This window comes from Nanorana parkeri, unplaced genomic scaffold, assembly GCF_000935625.1.
Source record: "Nanorana parkeri isolate BGI_ZX_2015 unplaced genomic scaffold, ASM93562v1 scaffold271, whole genome shotgun sequence".
Classification (NCBI taxonomy): domain Eukaryota; kingdom Metazoa; phylum Chordata; class Amphibia; order Anura; family Dicroglossidae; genus Nanorana; species Nanorana parkeri.
This window is the reverse complement of record NW_017306539.1, coordinates 576,616-597,981: the sequence shown is the minus strand read 5'-3', so window position 1 is coordinate 597,981 and position 21,366 is coordinate 576,616. Positions and strand designations below refer to the sequence as shown.

The window sequence follows — 21,366 nt, the reverse complement described above, 5'->3', positions numbered from 1 at the left end:
ATAAGAGATATAAAAAAAAGTTGGCTTTGGTTTCACACACAGGACATACACATACCAAAAATTTGGCATTCAGTGGGTCCATCATATTTGGACAACCACTATTGCCTTTAATTTATAAGTACCTGTCTTTTTTTTAATACGTTAATGAAAAATACAAATCTAAATTTATGAGGACATGGCGCTTTGCTCTTATTTGTGTTTAAAAGTTTGTGGACACCTGACCTTCACACCTACACAAGATTATTGAACATCACATTCCAAAACCATGAGAAATAATGTGGATTTGGCACACCCTGTGTGGCAATAAAAGCCTCCACTCCTCTAAGACTTTCTACATAATTGTGGAGTGTGCTCGTAGGAATGTGTGCACGTTCAACCAATTGAGGTCAGGTACTGACACTGGATAAGAAGATCTGGATCTAGTGTTCAATAGATTTGAGGTCAGGGCTCTTGTGAAGACCATGCAAATTCCTTCACACTAAACTCTTCAAACCATGTCTTTAAGGACCTGGCTTTATGTTGGAACAGAAAACGGCCTTCTCCAAAAAGTTCCCACAAGGTTTGAAGCATGCAATTGTCTAAAAAGTATTTGTTTGCTGTATCCTTTAGTGGAAACTCTCTGAATTTATTCATTTGGAACAATCCACATACAGTATCTTTGGCCATACAGATAGGTAGGTCATATCGTGTAGCTTTACCTTTTAGGGAAATATAATTCTGAAAGACACTATGGTGAAATCATCAACTTTAGAAACATTATAATCTACCTTGAGTTGTTGTACTTCAGCAAGCAATTTGAGTATCCACTATGTAAAAATTAGAAAGTATTGTCTGTATCAACAGGGAGTATAGACCAAGCTTCCAGAGCCAAGGGCATGTGCTCAAATTAACACAGCATTAAAGGGCATCTAAACCCAAAAACAAAAATGTCATACATTGTAGCTCACCAGTCCTTAGGTGTGGTGGCTTCATTCACCTCCCTTTTCCCTAATGTTCTGCTTACTCACTGTACTGTATCTATGGAGGAATAGCATTGTCACCCTAAGCTGCTCTTGTGGGTTAGGCTACAAATACCTCCCCCTTTTTATCACATAGGTGGGTGGTGTTCTGTTATTCACAGAAGATAGCTGAGAAGGCTGACCTGCATAAGAAGTGATGATGTCAGCGGTTCTGAGACTATCGGAGCCTAGGGGAGAAGGTGCGGAGGGCTTCGGTCTAGCAGCTCGGAGGGAGCAGGTGGGACGTGCACTTAACCCTTGCAGTACGGGTTAGCCACACTGCAGGGGTAAGTTTGTGATTTTACCGGCATAAATCTATCTTTATGTAATGTACATACATTCTGTATGGTAAGCAGAGTGGAGCCATGAAGTAGTTAAGGATCACAAGCTGTAGGGAGCTTATTGTTTAGCAGAAGAAAAGGAAAAAACCTTGTTAGAAACACAGCAGCGATAATGTGCTCTGTGCATCCGATTACAGAGAGAAGCACTTAGAAAATAAATGAAGTATTGTTCTAAACATTACCTTTCAATATATCATGAAGTCCGTGGAGAGCGCCTGAAATCTGTGTCAGGATGGAGCCATAGTTGGCTCTCACTAAACCCTCTGGATTTGTGCCTGCAATAATTAGTAAAAATAGATTATTAGAATGTGAATCAGATCATTAATATTGCAGAATGGCCCTGGAGAAACACTATGCTAATGCTGGATTATTACACACATCCACCACACATCTATTGAGGGCACCAAACACACACAGCAGTGTGGGCCGAGGATTACTCTGGGTTAAAGGGAAACCCCGGATTACACAAATGCTGGTTCAGGTCAATTAGATGTTTCTGGAGTGCGAGTGTCTATCCCTGGGACAATGAAATTTACAGCCTGTAACATGTTGGCTGCAACTCTTTCCTCTCCCTTTTTAAAGGAAAAGAAGGTATACAAGAGACCTACCAGGAGGAGAAAGAACTGCGGAAAGGGGGTCCAGGGAGCGTGCCAAGAAGCCGGGAGATGGGATGCCTGGGTCAGTTCATTTTTACTTACAGCCCATGGAGGGACCTCCTTCATATCTCCAGTGTGTGTGCAGCTGTCTTCATCACCTGCCTTGGATTGCCAGACATTTACATCTTTTCAAGATCATCCATCTTTTATTTCCTTTAATGATACTTCTGATTTCTCTCACTTCCCGCCACAATAGTCAATTTACATCCTTTACCACTCTCTCTACATGCCCTCTGCTTCTTAATCTCTAAACTCAGCTATGTTGCCCTAAATTGTTCACTTATCCTGCCTTATCCAAACTCTTCACCCTTTTGTGAATAACACATGTTTTTGTATTGTTTTTTTATTTTGTTAATGCATTTGTATCTGAAATGATTAGGCTTAAAAGCTCACCATCTGCTGGCTATTACTTAGCACTGCGCTCAAGTCTCTGTTGTGCACACCTGCCTGCCCTCATTAGTGAACACTAAGGCTGGGTTCACACCATGTCTGGATCAGATATCTGCAAACGCAGTGCATTGCATTTTTACCATGTTCTGGAGCTGGGGGGTTTTTGGCTTAAAATAGGCTTTCAGGTGTGGCCCAGTGCGTTTGCATGCATTCCAGACCAGAGAAAATGAGATGAGCAGTATTTTTTTTGTCTGGATTGCGCTGGTGTGAACAGAGCCCAGAAATATCATAGGGATACATTAAGATGCTTTTTTGGTCCGGGAACAAACTGTTCTGGTCTGGACATGTTGTGAACAAGCCCTAAAGCAAAGCCAGAGATTTAGGCTTTTGCCTGATCAATAGGTTTGCCAGTTTGCCCATACCCAAGATAGAGGTATCAGGTTCTGACATTTCTCTGACTGTTGATGCCTTGAATTAGTCCTGTGTTTTTGTTGGAATGCATTTGTACTCAGCTTATCTGTGCATATCCTGATCACTGGCCTGTTGCTATCATCGATCACTGTTCCATTTACCTGTCTGGAAACTGTACTCTGCTGACTCTGGCCATCTGTTTGATGACCTACACCATTCTAGCATCTGGCCTGCCTGGTGCCCTTGGCAATACAGAGGGTCTACCTTACCCTGTGATAGAGTCAATTCACAAAACAAGTTCTTTTACATGCACTTTCTTATCTTATGGCATTTTCCACATGAAAAATGCTTAATTTACAGAACGCTTATCACATTTACAATTGTTATTTTACATAACGACATGTAAGTCTGTATGTTTGAAAGCTTCTATTTCTCATGAGTATTTTCTCAGCACTTTGAAAGGCTCCTTTCCCAACACTGCTTAATAGCCGTCTCACACAGCCTCACTATGAGCACCATCCAGAAACTAGAAGTATTTTTAGCAGCAGAAGAAGCATTGCAATAATCTTTGTTAATTCATGTTTACATAGAAAATGCTGCACATCACACATGTGATCATCTCAGAAGATGTGTGCAATAAAACATTTAGTAAGTTACAAAAATAAATAAATAGATTATAAGCTAGCAAATAACAGACAGTAAAGAAAATGCTGCATGCATGAGGTTATTGTGCTGTACCATAACATTGTTCCCACCCATCCTTTTTTTGAATTTAAAAGATGTTTTTATTAAAAGGTTCATGCCCTTTTATCTTTTTATAGTGCTGTAAACAAAATGTTATGATGGGTGACAGATTTTTGCTTCTTAAAAGGAGAACTATGGGGTTCTATCTTTTCTTTATTATTGCATTCCTTAGGCTAAATAAGTAAATTGTGTAATTTACTCCTATTAGCCAAAATGCACCCTAAGCCTGTAAACGCTTCTTTAAGATGGTGGGCGGGGCTAAGCGCAGCAATGAGGAGAGATCCCAACAATGCTGCCGGGATCCTCCCCCACTGATCTTCGTCACTGTGACTGACAGTGATTCTTGAGAGCTGCTGCGCGTCCACGAATATATGGACATGCGCAGCAGCTCTGTGCACACAGCTCTCTCCTTACCTGCATGTCCCCTACTTCACGTGTAGTGTGCAGTGCATTGATCCCCTCCCTCCCCAGTGACATCATTCACCATATATGGACTTGCCCATTTGTAGTAAATGCTGAAGAGAGAGCCCTCTTTCCCCTCTCTCATCAGCGATCCCCAGTGATTTTAGCATGTCAGTGCCACACAGGGCAGGGAGAGAGAGAGAGAGAGAGAGAGGAAGAAGCCCTCTCTCTCTCACTTAATCATTTATCACATATGGGCAAGTCCATATATGGTGAATGATATCACTGGAGATCCCTGCAGACTGGCGAGCATACGATCAGCACGATTCTCGGCGGGTTAGTGGCCTGCTTGTTCGACAACTGGCGATTGGGCCGGTGTGCGCACGCGCACACTGCCCGTTTTGCGATGATCGCAAGTACGATCTGCCTGTCCAAGATGGGCAGATCGTACAAGCTTTTAATTAGCTTACAACCATCGCAAGACAAAAGTCTTGCGATGGTTGTAAGGTGTATGGACACCTTAAATGTCTTAAAATACCTTCTTCTCCGAGTTTGCAGAGATCACAACAAAGACTCTGAAGTTAGTTTCAGTCAATTTAAAACACCTGCTAGTTGTGTACATTAAAGGGCTTGCAGGTTGCCAAGTTTCTACTCCATAAAAAAAGCTAAGATTTTAAGGCTTGTGTTGTGAACTAATTTCTCCACAATGCCTATAGATGCAGAAGTGAATGTGGGCTTGTTTTAACATACTTTTACTTATTGATCAGAATATGGAAATACTTGGTGTATATGACCTTGGCGCAGGTTTACATTAAATATGCTATTTTTTGGGAATCAGGCAGTAACATATAAACAGTAGATTTTTGCGGCCACTTCTTTTCTATGGCAATTATAAAAATAATTAAAAACAATGCAGTGAGGCTGATGCCTTAAGAGGCAAAAGCTATTTTGAAGATACACATATACTGCATATATTTTTCATGGAGATGAAAGGCTTTGCACCAAGAGTGAAGATTAACCTTAGGGACTAGTTCACACCAGCCACAGTGCACCCAATTCTGTCCGGAACGCACTGGATCGCATTGCAGCCGCCTCAGTTTGTTCTGGGGCAGGAGGGGACGTGACAATGCGATCAGCCGCACGGGAACGAGTGGCACATCCTTGCCTGCATTCCGGTCCAGTCAGAAAAAAATAGTGCTTGCAGCATTTTTTGTTCTGACTGGACTGCAGGCAGTGGTGTGCATTGCATTGCGGGCAGAGGGTGTGGCTACAGTGCCATTGAGGTCAATGCACCGCCACACCCCCTCCTGCCCCACAACAACGTGAGGTGGCCGCCAATGTGATCCAGTGCGTTCCGTCCGGAATCGGCCCGGTACGCACCGTGGCTGGTGTAAACTAGCCCTAAAATGTACATGGGAGGAAAAAAAAATAATTTTGTATGCAAGGAACTCTTTTCAATACGAAAATCCCCTAACCCCCTGGGGCCAAATTACAATTTCAATGATACTCCAAGTGAGAAAAGTTTGATAAATTGATTTTTTTTAAAAACCCACAGTTCTTCAAACTGTAACGTACGATTATCATTTATTTTTAGATTGGAAAAAAAGTGATACAAGTATTTTTGTGCACTCTCAGTATTTTGTTACAACACTTTCAGGGGCTGATGTATAAACGCTTTGCCCAGCGTATAGCTGGGTGAATGCCATTCACACAGCATTCCCACCAAGAGATGAAGCCAAGGAGGGAGGGTTTCCACCTGGCCAGTAGATATGGGACGTGTTGCCAGTGCTATTATTAGAAAAGAGATGAAAAGGCAGGATATTTTTTCCAAGAAAAGATGGCAACCCTAACTGCAATGGGGGCACAGACATGGAGGGAGAAAGCCTTCAGGAAGAGCCACAGAACTGGCTGATAAAAATGCTGCTACTGACCTTGTTCCTTAGTTCACTGCACATCCCGTCCACCCCGTCTAATCAGTCACAGGTCGTTCTTCCCACCTAACTTAGCCGCTTTCAGCTCAACCATCCCACCCACCTTGCAACCCGCACACAGCAGATTACACCCACCCAACCCCCCACTTCATCACCCACTCACAGAACATCCAAAGGCCAACTGGAAACGCATATAAAAAAAAAAAAAAATGAGACACCATTGGCTTGGAATGACATCACCAACCTACATTAAGTTGTAATCTGACCAGAGATTCCAAGATTTATGTGTACATGAAAGAACCGTAAGGTCTGCTAAAGAATAGCGCACAATTTTATACACTGACACAATTCCCAGCACTGTAGGCGATCTAAAACCGAGCAACAGTTCTTCTTTAAAAACACACTATTCCTCTACAACGAATCTGAATCCACACAAATCTAATTGTGGAATTCTGTCTGCCATCTAGATTTATATTTGCCCTTCCAGGGGACAGAACAAACCAGGACGTAATCATATCCAAGTACACTCATGTGTCATCCCCTCTTGCAGTCTTTGTCCTCCAAACTTGGAAGCACTGATTGCTATACTATAGCTTCTTTAAAAATATGACCTGACATATACTACAGACAGAAAGGAAAGAGTGGTTGAAAACAGGCAGAAAAAGGGGAACAAATAAACATCCATCAAAGGCTGGAAACCTAAGTTAATGTAGTGGAGAGGCTGACATTTGTATTCCTGATCTTGTACAAAGGAGAGATTGGATGTTCTGACTCAGAAGGAACGAGCTTTTCATTAGACGTCTATTCAGACGCACACTCTTCTGTTTCACTATCTCTCACAGAAGGTTCTTATGAGGTGAAAAAAAGTAATGGTTCAAACACAAGCTTCACTTCATACTGAAGCATTTTAAGGCCCTCATGACCTCTAATGCAAAGCTTGTCCTCCATCAGCTGGTGGCTTTGTGACCTCTGCTTGGCTGACGAAGACCCGTGATTACTTTTAAACAAAATGAAAGTGCTATTTTCAGGTTACTTATTATGTATCTTTATGGCAGCGTAAACAGTAAAAATACATAAACCAATGTAAAACAAAAACGTATGGGGCTGGGGGGAGGCGTTGTTTATCAAAGCTGGAGCCAACAGAATCAGAGGATCAGAGTACAAACGTGCAAAAGCTGTGTGGCCTAGGTGTGAATTAGGCCTTAGGGGACACAAAGGAGGAGGAGGGCAGTTCTAAAAATGGAAATTATACAAAAGGAATGTCAACTCTTAAAAGTGAAGCCCAACCTATATAATTCACAACATATCTGAATGTTCTATAGACTCAGAAGCTGGGAATGGGACTTGCCATACATCTGGTATAAGCATAATGTAGTTATTTCTTAAAGTGGACCAATCAGTCAGCAATGGATCGCTACAGCTGCGATCTATTGCTCCAGCTCTGTCCTAGCCTCCATACACAGAGGAAGTGCTGAGATGTCATCCCTGACATATCTACACTTCCAGTGTAAACAGAATGCAGAAACATACAGTTTACATTGGCCTCTACAGTGCGCTCTAGGAGCATCAGAAGTCCAGGAGCTAGTTATTTCAGTTCCTGGGCTTAGCGCTGGAACCCGATGTCCCAAAGGCACAACCGCCAGCGGTCCCAGCGTTTGTGCCATTGGGAACACACAGAAGCCATGGAGATTGGCTGCTGTTTTAAAATGGTGTCTTGGATTGAAGGGGTTAAGGGAAAACCAGTGGATGTTGAATCAGCATAATCACAGCTGTCCAGAGAGCATGAGATGACCTTAAAAGCAGTGACGATGACTCAGGAAGAGGTGATGCTAAACCTGAAAGTACTATTATGATCTAACAGACTTGCAAAGGTGCATGTGCATATCACAAGAATGGAGGATCATACTACAAATACTTTTGTAGGCAACGTAACCTCTCACCTCGACTACTGTAATTCCCTCCTTATTGGCCTACCACTACACATGCTATCCCCCCTTCAGTCTATCACGAATGCAGCTGCCAGACTCCTCCACCTCACCAACCGTTCACAGTCTGCCACCCTCTCTGCCAATCCCTCCACTGGCTTCCACTTGCCCAACAAATAAAATAAAATATATTATCATCATACAAAGTCATCTACAACTTTGCCCCAAACTAAATCCATCAACCTCATCTCAAAATATCACCCAACTGTCCTCCCTGCCCCTCTCGAGACTTCCTGCTCTCCAGCTCCATCGTCACCCCCTCCCATGCTCTCCTTCAGGACTTTTCCAAAGCCTCTCCCATCCTCTGGAACTCCCTACCACAACTTATCCAGCTATCCCCTACTCTGTCTGCCTTTAGACTATCCCTGAAAACTCATCTCTTCGGGGAAGCCTATCCCACCTCGACATAACTGTCCTTTTACTTCTTCCATTAGCTAATTCCACACATTTACCACCTACCGTATCACTTGCTCCTCCTACTATACTGAAAACTCTCACGAGCAGGGTCCTCCTAACCCCCCTGCATTGAAATAGTATTATAAAATTATACAGTCTCCCTTCATTTTGTAAAGTGCTGCACAAACTGTTGGTGCTATATAAATCCTGAATAATGATAATAATAAACACATACAGAGTTATTCACAAAAAGGTGAAGAGTTTGGAGAAGACAGAAGTGAACAATCTAGGACAACATTGCGGAACTGAAAAAAAGTCTCCAATTCAGCTCACTTTCCAGTTCAGTTATGGTGTCCTAGATTGTTCACTTCTCCTGCCTTCTCCAAACTCTTCACCCTTTTGTGAATAACCCTAATAATATATATATTTTGATTAAGTGTATTTAGGTTAGCTTGGAGTTGCATTTGAAAGCATTCAGTACTGACAGAGTCAGAGTAATAGAACATCAGTAGAGAAGTCCTGAATATGAAAAGAAGAGTTTGCAACAAGGGAGGGTGACAATCAGGGGCAAAATCATTTGGGGTATAAACAAAAACAAGGGCTAGGAGACTGGTAGGTGCAGGTGTGAAGTGGAACTATGGGAAAAATAAAAAATGGCATGTATGATGCATTATGTCAATAGCATTAAAGTGACATTAAAGTCAATTTCCCCCCCATGCTGGTGTAAGCACTTACCTTAAATGATGCCTCTTGATCCGATCATCATCTTCTTTCCAGTAGTTTTCAGGAGTCCCTCCAGCGCTGGTGCCAGTCTCTGATCCAGCGCTTACTGCTGTGTCTTCTGTGTCCCATGGAGTCTGTGCGGGTGCACGCCTTCGGGCTGCCTACATTGACTACGCCTCTCTTCTCCCGGCCAAAGATCTCTACTGCGCATGTGCCCGCATCATGATTCTTTGCAGCCGCACAAGAATCTTCAGATTTTTAAAAAAAATGTTTTTGTATATATCAACTGCTTGCTAGCAGTAGGTACATGCAAAAAAACATGGTTAAATTATCCTTCAACACACCTGCCTTTGCTCTTCTGAGTCCCCTCCCTAATAACATAGTTTTATTGCCCATTCATCCTTCCACTAGGTCCATTTTTCAACTTCCTTTAACTCCCCAAGCTGTCCAGCAAATGTGATAGAGGGTTGAGACAAACCATTTTACACTGATAGAGGTGGTTACAATGATCAGCTTTTAATAATTTATGTAAAACCATTATCCCAAAAAAGAAAAAAAATGTTGCTGTGACTGTTTAAAAAGTGTTACTACCCTCCTCACAGGGTGACAATGCTGCTGTCGAAGGGTGGCTCTGCTTCTCCCCTATAGAGTGCAGCCACCCTAACGCAGGAAGTGTGTTACTGGCCAGATCACCAAGTGAAAATAACATTTAAAAAAAGCCTAAACTAGGAAAACCAATGCAGTCACCACATTTAAGCATTGGTAAGCAGAAATATTACATTTTAACTTTTGGGTGTGGATATACTTCAGGGAGCACATTTTTGGTACAAACTGTGCATTTGAATTACCCTCTAAACCAAAAAGGAGCCTTTGACATTATAGCTGAGGTTAGGGGACTTGGAAAAGTGGCTGATAAGAAGCTTAAACCCGGCATCTGATATCCTAGGGAGTCCGCTACAAGAGAAACTTGCAGCAGAAGTGAAGAAAAAGCAAATATGCAAAGACAAAAATCTTCAGGAATTACATTGCACCTGAAAAGCAGATGACACTCACTGGGTAAGGCGAGGAGGGAGAGGTACGTCTTCAGTTTCTCAAACGCTGCCGTCATTCTTTTCACGTCTCTGTGGAGTTCCAGATTCCACTCTTTTAATGGTGCTGTGCAAAGTGGTGACGCGGACTCTTCCTCCAGACTGCGGTTGTGAAAATTAAGAGGGAGGAATAACATTATGATTAGAGGACTCTCACAGACAACTTCACCAAACAGGCCCAAGCCCAGTCATAAACTATACAGAGCAATCAGGTTGGGTCCAAAACATGTTAAGTCTGCTTAGGAACCCCATACATGGCTTGATTTCTGATGCTCAGCCTACGGGCTGAAGAGAGAAAATCAATCGATTCCCCCATCTATGATAAACAGCATGGATGGAGGATCTCTACCTGCTGGCTATTGTATTCACCTGTGACTGCCTAATGCCCTGTCATGTGCAGTCACTGTTTGACTGATAATTTTCCACCTGACTCAATTTTTAAATCAACCTTTGTTGAGCCAGGTGGTGCTTGCAGGGCTACCCATGGCTCAAATTGCAGGCAAATCAGCAGGAATTTAATGCAATTCTAGCTGTGGGTGGCCCTGCAGGTACCAGCTCATCAATTTTCGAATGAACTTTCAGATGCAGTGATTGTTCAGGTATTCTGACAGGTGCGGGCCCCATCTGTCCGAAAGCAATAGCTGGCAAAGGAGATTCCCACATCCACACTGTCTAGCCTGAATTGGGCAATTGAGCGATATCGTTAGTTCAGCACATGGGGCTGGACAAGAAAATTCTTGAGGTGTATGGCCTGTCCTAAATGTTTCCTCTGTCCTAGTGGGAGGCTACAAATAAAGACAGCTGGGCTCAGTGTGAAAGCAGCAGTCTCTGTACGGTCATTGTCTCTCAGTACAGAGGTCCTACCAGACCAGCAATCAGTAGGAAGCCTTTGTTATGTGTACTGTGGAGGTGTCCCGAACATGGAGATTCCTATCACTTCTTGACTCAATGAGGAAAGAGACAGGAACAAAATCAACAGTGTTAGAAGAGCAGCGAAAGTCTGAAAACCCTGTTAGGCTTCTATATTTGTCTGTGTTTTCCCATCCCAGTGATATCCATATACCTGTACCATATACACCTTTTTTGTTCCAAAGATATACAGTATACAGAATATGCGACTTTATCCAAATCTGACCGAGGCTGCCCTTTCACTTTCTTTAAAAAAAATGTAAAAGTTTTGGTTGGAAAAACAGAGTAGACCAACACCTTGGCTCTCTCACTTTTTTGCTGCCTAGCTTAAGCGCAATCATAACCCCTCAAATACATACCTAATTGCAGGACCGCTCCCCGGCCCCACCATATGCCAGCATCCTGCCCCCAATGGCTCCTGGTCTAAGCCGTGGCCAAGTGTGGGATCTGTGCCTAAGCAGTTCATCAATACCTCTGCCTCTGATCCAACCACTAGCTCAGACTGGGAAACACCAGGGAAGTAGAATTAGGGTCTCGAATCGATGTTGCCTGGTATTAGTCTTCTGCAGTTCCCTGTACAGAACAGTTTAGGCTGGTAAAGGCAGAAGCAGCACAAATAGCCAATCAGTTGTGCTGCAGTCCCAGCAGCATTGTGATAGGAGGAGAGAGCAGAGCGGCAGAGAGATGAGCTCATCAGTCTGCTGCTTCATCTTTCACTGCCCAGTCACAAGGTGGGGAAAGGACAAGACCTGTAAATGAAACCAAAATGCAGCAGAAAAAATCCCATGCCAGACAGGGCTGTGCTGTATGGCGGAGCGGTCTCAATCTCACGACTGGATTCATAGAAATACAAATCCTTTGACAGGTGAAAGAGCTTTCGCATATGTAAATCATCTGTGTATTTAGTTGTTTTCTTAGTGATTGTTGTCAATTATTAAACACTTTCCTGGTACTGATTGTGCCTTGGGAGGGAGGTTTGCATTCAGTCAGATGAGACAAGAGTTAAAGCAGAACTCTGGGGGAAAGTTTTCTTAACCCTTGCAGTAGGCCTACCTTCACACTGCAAGGATTAAGTGCTCGTTTTTGTCTAGGTTAAAAAAAGAGTCATACTGACCCAATCCTCCGAACTGGCTTGCTCTTAAACTGGTCACTGGAGCCTCCCCCCGCCTCTGCTGCAGCTTTGGTATGTGCCTCAGCATACACTGTGTATAGAACATGATGAGTCTCAGGACCTAAAACTGCTGCAGCGGAGGGAGAGAGGTTGGAAGGAGCCAGTCTAAGAGCAAGCTGTATCGAAGGATCGGGTGAGCATAAGCTTTATTTTTGAACCTAGACAAAAATGGGAACTTAACCCTTGCAGTGCAGGGGTGGCTTCGCTGCAAGGGTTAAGAAAAACATTCCCTGGAGTTCTGCTTTGAATGAAGAGTTTTTGTCATACAGCCATTTAGCAGCCTAACAAGCACAGGACTCTGTAATAGCTATGCGCAAGGCACTGCTACCCCCAGTGTTTACACTGTACTGGGGAGAGCCCTGAGACAAAAAGCAAGGGCGCTGGGCTAACGGGCCTGCAAATGCAAAGTCATTCTGGGCTTTCCAACACTTATTTAAAACATACATTCTACCTTACACCATATTTTTTATGCACAGTGTCTAATATATCTCATTCTCCAGCTGTCACAGCCTTCTCATCCTTCATTTTGATCTACTGCCACCATTTTGTACAGTGAAGGTTGCCAGTGGGCCTGTGCAACCAGGGAATTTGTTCAATGTCAGATGTATCCAGAGCGCAGCGTTATTATTCAAAGGCTCCTGTCAGAGGACAGATACCAGCGGCTGAGGCCTTTGAAACAGACTCTGGTTCCTTCTCAGTCAAAGCAACGCGGCTTGGCAAAGAGGTGTTGTGTGAAACCATTGGGAATAACTATAATTACACTCGGAGCTGCAGGCGAAACACTCACTGGGCGGAAGATATTCACGGCAACCATCTTTACAGTTCTAGCCAGATATTTCACTAATGACACAAAAGCATGAGACAAATGAATTCAGATACAGAACCATGTTTAACAAGAACTCCAACCAAAGCAGAAGTGAGGAATAAAGAATGGATGAGAATATCAATTTACCTGTGTCACCTTTTTTGACCCTCATCAGCTCTGAGGGGCCAATTTATAAAGAAGTGAGGAGGTATGATTGCTTTAAAAAAACAAAAACCAAATAAAAATACCCACAAATAGAAAAAAACAAAGGCCAACTCATTCATACAGCACAGTGCGTTGCCTAACAAATGTATTTTTTAATACACAAAAATTAATAAATAGGGATGCACCAATGCCGATAATAGTATCGATATTGGTGCCAATACCGAGTATTTGGGCGAGTGCGCCGATACTTACCCCCGATACCGGAACTTCCAGTCAGAGGCAGATTTCCTCTGACCGCCAGTGCCATGGGGAACATGGAGCCAGCTTCCGGGTCAGTCAGGTAGCAGGGCGGCGGGTAATGACTCGCCGACAGGCTTCCCGATTGGCCAGAAAGCCGGCTCCATGCCATTTGGCCAGTTTAATGCTGTTTGGCCGGGAAGGCGGCTTCCCACCCAATCAGCATCCGTCCAGCTTCGGCCAGGAAGCCGGCTTCATGCTAGCGGAAGTAACGGTATCGGTACTCAGTATCAGCGAGTACAGAAAGATAAATATCAGTACCCTTACTTGATACTGACAAACCGGTATTGCTGCATCCCTATAAATAAATAAATATTAATTAATATTTATTTATAAATTTGCTTTAGGACTCCGAAGCAACTGGAATCCTATTACTTTACCAAATGGGCAAGCGGAAAAAAAGTGCCAGGAGGAAGGCTCGGTCACAAGACCTGTGGAAGCCATCTGCCTGGGCTCTCCTCCCATCATGTTATGTAGAGAACACTCCAGACACCACAGGCTCCATACTGCTGACAGCATTTTCTGAATGAAGTTTAAAATGGAGGCACAGCGTCAAGTAAAATTTGTGTTGTCCTGCAGAAGGAAGACAGCGATATCCTTTTCCCAGCAGGACAGAATGTAACAACTAGGTCCAAATTGCAGCAACTTATAGGAACAAGATTTCATCTTTATCCTACCATGACTGCAATAAGACGAACGCAACTGGTTACTACCAGATGCTGCACTACTGAAGAAGCATGTAAGAGCCTCTTAAAAGGGAGTCTACTTCCCCTAGGGGTGCCTAAAGACCCCCTGCACAAACTTGTCACGGGTTCTCTACTGTGCTAACTTTTATTTGACTTCCTGAAGTCAACCTCAAGCCCACCACCTCTAGTGTTCATTACTGGTCAGTAAAGCTGCCCATCATGGCTATGGAACAATAAAGAGCTGCAGAAGGCAGGGAAAGTCAATCCTAAACTCAACTTTAGCAGGCTGAAGAAGATAATCATATGAATAGAATTACAGTGAAGACATGTTCTCTTTGAAAGCCACTAACTGGTTTACATAATCATCCTCCACAAGCCCTATACAGCAGTATCGGTAAATGGCCCAATGGAGTTTGCAATGTACCCTATCCAAAGTAATGTGTCCGAATTCCCCTTCTCATGATCATCTGGGGGGTTTTCAGCTAAGGAGAGTTATATATGGCTACACATATGTATGTCATGATTGTTGAGATTTCTTGACAAGAATATTAAATGAACACAAACGGCACAGTACAAGTACGTGCAAGTACAAAACGTTCCCCGACATTAGACCAGACATTCATCAAAATGATTTTACAGCTTCCATTCTCTGCAGAATATAGTGTTCAAGAATTATTAGGACTACAAATAAGCATTTTGCATTTCATCCAATTTCCCAAAATAGGTTTTATTTTTTAACCTCACTTTTTAAATTCGGCTTAAAAACGTTACTTAAACAGCACTACTGCTCATGCAGAATGGGAACCTAGGCAAGAAGGCATCTTTGCCCCATCCTCATTGCTTCAACTGACATTGATAACAATTGCAATAGGCACAGAGAAGCCACCCAAGTTACTCTGCTTGCACTGGCATTGTCCCACGCTTACAGATACCAACTGCCCACAAGTGTATGGGGACAGGCAGATGCACAGCTTTAATGAATTTCGTTATGCTTCTGGCTTACTGTAGGAACATAAGAGTTGCAGCTGAGCCCCCTGGACATTTATCGTGCCCTAGGCTTCTGCCTAATTTGCCTTGTAGATGGAGCCAGCTCCAGGACCACACAGCTGATGCCCATGCTGCATTTGCCCCTTCTGTAAGGTCATCACTGAACCTCCCCTTCCAACCAGTGACCTTATAGAACAGCCACTCCCAGTGCAAGCCTGATTTTAGCTCTCAGGTGGCATATGGCAAGTCAGTTTAAAGAAGAGGTAATTACACAAGTAGAAAAGAAAAATGATTTCAAAACTTTGGATGCATATATAAGCAGGTCACAGGGTGCATCTATATTTTCATAAAGAGCCGCTTGAAAAGAATTCACATAATCAATATGTGCATGACTATTATCTCAAGTGGAATACATAAAAAAACATGCATACCTTTTTAATTGGTACGGGAGGATTTTTTGCAGAAAAGACACATAGGATGTAAAGTGCTCAGAAAATTTTTTCAGCTTCACCGTGGTTTCCTGGGGATGAAAATTGGAATCTGACATTAGAAGGGACAGAGATAGTAATTCACAGCTGGGAAAGGAAAGAGATAATGAGGTAGAAATATTACCAGGACGGTAATGGTGCCCTCAGTGATGCTTTCAAACAACAGGAGCATTCCTTCCTCCAGAGGACGTACGTAAGAGGCATTTTCGTGAAGATAGTGCGAGAACTGCGTGATGGAAAGCAGCCAGTTAGAGGATCCAAAGTGGGCCACTTATATGTTACATCAAGCTTAGTGGATACATCACTGTCAATTTAACACTTTGTTTTTCCCCCTCTTATGCTACAAGTATCAAATTGAAATCACATAGCATGCTAATCCTTCAAAAGGAATAAAGTTTTCAAACAGGCGTATTTGTTTTATCTCAAGCTGTAAAAAGAGTGCAATAATTACCTATTCTTCAAGATGAGATACATTGTAACATGCAAAGGGATTATTGATGAAGACTACACAATCCCTGAGCTATACTAAACAGTACACACGATGAATGAGATTGTGTTAGCAAACATTGCCATCTGCTGGAAAACTACAGATAGGTGTATAGAAATTCAAATCTGCAATTTACCATCTCTGAGCTAAAAAAAACTGTACGCTTAATTCTGTATCTTGGGATGGGAGACGGTAAACGAATCCGGTACCCAAAGACAATAGATTTTCCTTAGATGATCTGGCCAGTTAGTTAGATTATCTGAAAATGTCTATACGTAGCCAAACACCCAAAAGATATCTGAAGATTTGATGATGGTCAGACAATATCTGTGCATGGGCAGACAGAACAAACATCTGTTTGCTTTTCCTGAGAATATTTCAGAGGCAGTGGGAAGTGTCTCTTGCCATCTTTTATGATAAACCCAACTTGATTTGTGGGTAGAACATTAGGTACTGGGAGCAATTCAGGGACAGAAAACAGAGGAGCTCCACACCAAAACGGATGTTAGATCGATGCCTGCAATCTACAGATTTTGGGAGAACTACACATAGCTGCATTAAGATCTAAATTCTGGGTTTTTGTAGTCCAAGTCCATTCCTTCATTGTCATATTTTCCAGCCCTGAGGAAAGGGGTCTTGTCTGCCCCTAAAACATGTTGGCTGTTTGACCAACACTTCTTAACCTTTTTTTTCTTTCATGGACTCTTAACATCCGTTTTGGTCTGGCACGCTTCTGTTTTCTGTCTTTTTTTGTTTTTCAACATGCAACACGTGTATTTCTCACTATAGGTGTGTGTTGGGATGCCACTGAAAACAAATGTCAATGCACAACAACACAGCGGGCTGTTGTAATGTGCATTACAACTCATCTGCATGCATAGGTGCAAAGCTGCCCTGAGAGAGATGCTACTAATAAGAGTCGCATAAACGTTTTGCAGATTTGTTCCTATTCATTCACTTTGTTCAGTTTATTTCGATAAAAAATAACTTTTCTTGTAGATTAGAAAATTATTTTTTGTCAAGTCTTACAAGACATTTTCCGGTTCTTGCCCACCTTATGTCTATGTGTAGGATTGGCATAAATATTAAACTGCTGCTCCTGAGCTTCCTCAATTGACCTAAAGCCATTTCAGCCTAGATCATATGGTCTGTAACTACAAGGAACACTGGATATTTCAGATTGGAATGGACTGCAGAGGATCTATTATTGTTAGTTGTACAGTCCCTGTATGGTAGGCAGAGTGATGTAAAGGGTTACAAAAGTTGCACAATTGTTAAGTGGGAACAGAGCTTGCATACATTACGGATGCCCTCATGTACATCTATAAAGAAAGAAACAACATTTTCCTCATTAGGGATACAATAATATGATCTTTTCTATTTGCATATGAAAAAGAGTTTTTCTTTAACATGCATAGTAGGATTGCCTGAATGTGTATATTAACAAAAGTGTAAAAAGTTAATTCTTCAGCAATTCAATAAAGAGCGCTGATGAGTTTCTTTTGTATCTCTTTTCATTTTACAAGTGTTTTTTTATATGTTTTATATGTCATCTCCTACGCAAATTCCTTGCAATTAGATTTCAAAGCATTGCAATAGAATATAATGGAAGGTGAAATTGTTAGCACAAGGCTTTTTCATAACACTGCAAATTTCCATCTTCCAGCAATTTGCCAGCATGGAAAAAGCCACAAAATGTCTGGAAAAACTGGTCGTATGAAAGTGCGCATTACCCATAAAGATGACCGGTCACTATAAAAACAGAAGACTTGCCACTGATAGTTTATTTTTGAAACTCCAGGAATCTGGCACGTCGTCATCATAATAATATCAGTTTACATCCAGCCATTGATTTTTAAAAAGGGATTTATGTAATTGTTTTTCCTTTCCCTTCTAACAGTCCCTGTGCATAGGGGGTGTTTAATGTTCCCTTTCTCATGCCAGAGCTCCCTAACAATGCCTAGACTTGCAGCTGTGAAAATTGTACTTTTACACAGTCTTCCTACATATATTGTAGACATATCTTGCATGGGTGCCAGTCCTAATATGTGAAAAAGTCCAAAGAGTCGTTAATTATTTAATCCCAAGGAAAAACAGCCAACGTGTTTCAGAGGCAACACTACACTGAATGGCCAGTTTATTATGACCACCTGATGTTTGTAGGCAAATTAGCCATAATTAGCTATAAATTTCACGCTGAAGTTGCTAGAGGGCCAGACCATTATAAATAGGGAAGCAGGTTGTTTACCACGACAGTAGAAGTGATTTTTTTCTGAAGATATGGGTAAACAACGCGATTTAACAGCCTTTGAATGTGGGATGATTGTTGGCGCTCGAAGCCATGGAGCGAGTATCAGCACATCAGCAGAATTTGTTAAATGTTCAAGAGGGGCTCATTGTTAAAGTGTTAAAATCTGGGTCTGAACGTGCAAATTGTTTGCCGTCAGCGACTAGTCAATTTTAGGGCAGAACGGAGAGTGGCAAGACTGGTACAAGACAACAGAAGGGCAACACTGCAGTGTCAGATTCCTCGCATCACCTCGCATGACTCCATGGAATGCAACAGAAGTCACGAGGCGGCCCAACAAAGTCATCTCGTGGAGTCACGAGGCGGCCCAACAAAAGTACTGACGGGGTGGTCATAATAATCTGGCCACTCAGTGTATTCTCCCTTTATTTGGACTTAATACAACAATGTGGGGACTTAAAAGAACTCAACAGACTGAAACCAAAGGAATCTCTTATAAAGTGCAGCTTGAATTCTCCTTTTGGACTGTAGGTACATAATGTGATCAGCAACAGTTCACAACAGACCTACATAACATAACTACAGTCTAAAAGAAGAATTCAAACAACACTATATACCCCGTTTCCCCGAAAATAAGACCTACCCCGAAAATAAGACCTAGTTGTGGCCATTCCCAGGGCCGGTGGTGGCATAAGGGGAACTTGAAGAGCCGCGAGAGAGGCAGGAGAGAATCAGCGGTGCAAACGAAGCCAGCACTAGAGGAAGCGAGGTGGCACCGGAGGGAGCAGAGCCGCATAAGCCGATGCCTCCTCTATAGCGCCGTCTCCTGACGCAGGCGGAGTGATACCAAATGCACTCCGCCTGTGAGGAATCGATAGTGAAAGCGCGCTTCGCTCCTTCTGGCCAGCTATTGGTTAGCAAATTGCTCTTGGAAAGGTACGGCACCCCTGATTGCCTGACCACCATATTTGTGTACATGAATACATGTAGACTGTTCTACATGAATAAGTGTGGATTGTTGTACATTAAAAAAAATAATAAGTCCAACCCCAAAAATAAGACCTAGTGCGTTTTTATGAGCCAAAAAAATATAAGACAGTGTCTTATTTTCGGGGGAAACACGGTAAGAATTTACTTTGGTTTTATTTCTTTTAAGTCCACACATTACTGTTTCAAGCCATGATGAAGGGGAAGTGTTGTTGCCCCTAAAATGCTTTGGATGTGTTTTCTTTGTGATTGAACAATTAAAGGATTATAAAACCCTCATAGGTTTTTGCATATATCTGCTGCTAGCAAGCAGTAGATATATGCAAAACATACAAAAAAAAACAACACCTTTTTAAAAGGGTTTAAACTTAACTGTGTCTTCGTCGCACGCTCCCGTCCGAACATCTGAAGAGTCTCGGGCGGCTGCAAAGGATCTTGGGGCGGGCGTATGCACACTTCAGATGTTTGGCCGGGAAACGAGGAGCAACACAAGGTAAGTCTATGGAGCAACGTGCACCCGCACAGACTCCGTGGGACGTCAGAGTAGAGGAAGACAGAGGAGTCAGCGCTGGATCGGAGACCCGCACCAGAGCTGGAGGAACAGCTGAAAAGGACAGTAAAGAAGATGATCGAATCAAGAGGCATGATTTAAGGTAAGTACCTACAGCAGGATTGGGAAGGGGCAAAAAAAAGTTTGACTTGAATGTCACTTTAAAGACTCTCTTGACTTTCCCTCATTCGGCCCGGTGTCTTCTGAATATATGCCTACTCTCTAAGCTACTTCCAGGTTCCCTACTAAGGGAAGCCCGTTATGCTGTTGCAGCCACCTTACCAGAGCCACTGAGCTTGCTTGGAAAACTTTGGTGCATTTGGACTTTTAATTGAGCATTGAGATCCCAGTGCTTCCTAAATATTTGCTCCCGAGTACATTGACATTATCCTTCTTTTTGATTGGCTGAAACAGTTATTTTTTTTCTACTGACTAAAGAAAAAATTAAATAATTCCAGCCAATGGGGAAAGGAGGGATGAATGAAGCTAAAGTGAAATTGAACAAAGATAAAACTGAGTTTTAGACAGAGTATCACAGCTGCTATCTAGGGATTGCTAGAGCTGCGACATGAGAGAGGGAGCAATAAAGATCTTGCAACAGCCTCTATGCACAGATACTATTAGATAGGGTAGCGAGAGCAATGGTATGGATCACTTTTAACAAGTATGCAGCCAGTAATAGTAAAAACTCCAGACTTACATACATGTTAATGGAAGATCCCATATATTTACCCTGACTAATTAGCTTTAAAGTGGAACACACATATTTCCTCTCCATCCTCCCTGACAGGTTAAACAAAAAAGCAGACTCACTCACTAATGCAGCTACAGCATCTAAGCACTGGTGACATGGAAAGGTATACATTTTTTGTTCATGGGTTTACATGAGCTTCAATCACATGTTTTAGATAGGATTATCATGAGTTAAACATCTTTGCATTCAATGTCAAAATGTGCTTGGGTGCCTTTACCTTTTGATTTAATGGCGAGATGACATCGATGGCAGAGTCTATGGGAAAGATCTGGACTCTCTGTTCTGTGTATGTATGAAAGTTCAGGAGAGCAGTAACTAGATCCTGGACAAAGGCCAGAGCCTGACCAGCTAATTCCCGAGCCTTCAGCTGGAAAAGGAATTTGAGGACTCATCAATTCATTCTATTCGCCAGCAGAGTACAGGCAGACAACATTCAATTGGATTTATAGATTAACTATCCACAATGTACAAGTAATGGCTATACTACCTTCTATTACTTCCTAATGTTCATTGTATGAAGACAGAATAGCGTAAAGTTGACCTTTTACAAGAAATAAAATGTAATAGCTGTTCATGCAGTAGTATTGTACAAACAAGTTAATATAACTTTTTTTTTACTTATTATTTCAAGAGTGCTGTTGACCTCCTTAGCTACCTGATGCTGAAATGAACACAAGAGAATCTGATATCACCTCCAGGCACGAGCTACATTACAGGGAAAAAATCTGCAATGAAGAGAACAGTCCTTTCTTGAGAGAAGAATCCAG

At 42.4% G+C, this 21,366-nt stretch overlaps 1 protein-coding gene across 1 annotated transcript in view; it reads right to left on the bottom strand.

Moving 5' to 3' along the window:
- Positions 1-21,366, bottom strand: part of PPP1R21 (protein phosphatase 1 regulatory subunit 21) — a 75,376-nt gene that overhangs the window by 25,878 nt on the left and 28,132 nt on the right. Inside the window, exons 9-13 of the mRNA XM_018557192.1 lie at positions 20,817-20,966; positions 15,698-15,799; positions 15,517-15,605; positions 10,031-10,167; positions 1,522-1,614 (exon numbers count right to left, since the gene is read on the bottom strand). Coding sequence (XP_018412694.1) covers positions 1,522-1,614; positions 10,031-10,167; positions 15,517-15,605; positions 15,698-15,799; positions 20,817-20,966 — 571 coding nt within the window. The remainder of the gene's footprint in view (positions 1-1,521; positions 1,615-10,030; positions 10,168-15,516; positions 15,606-15,697; positions 15,800-20,816; positions 20,967-21,366) is intronic.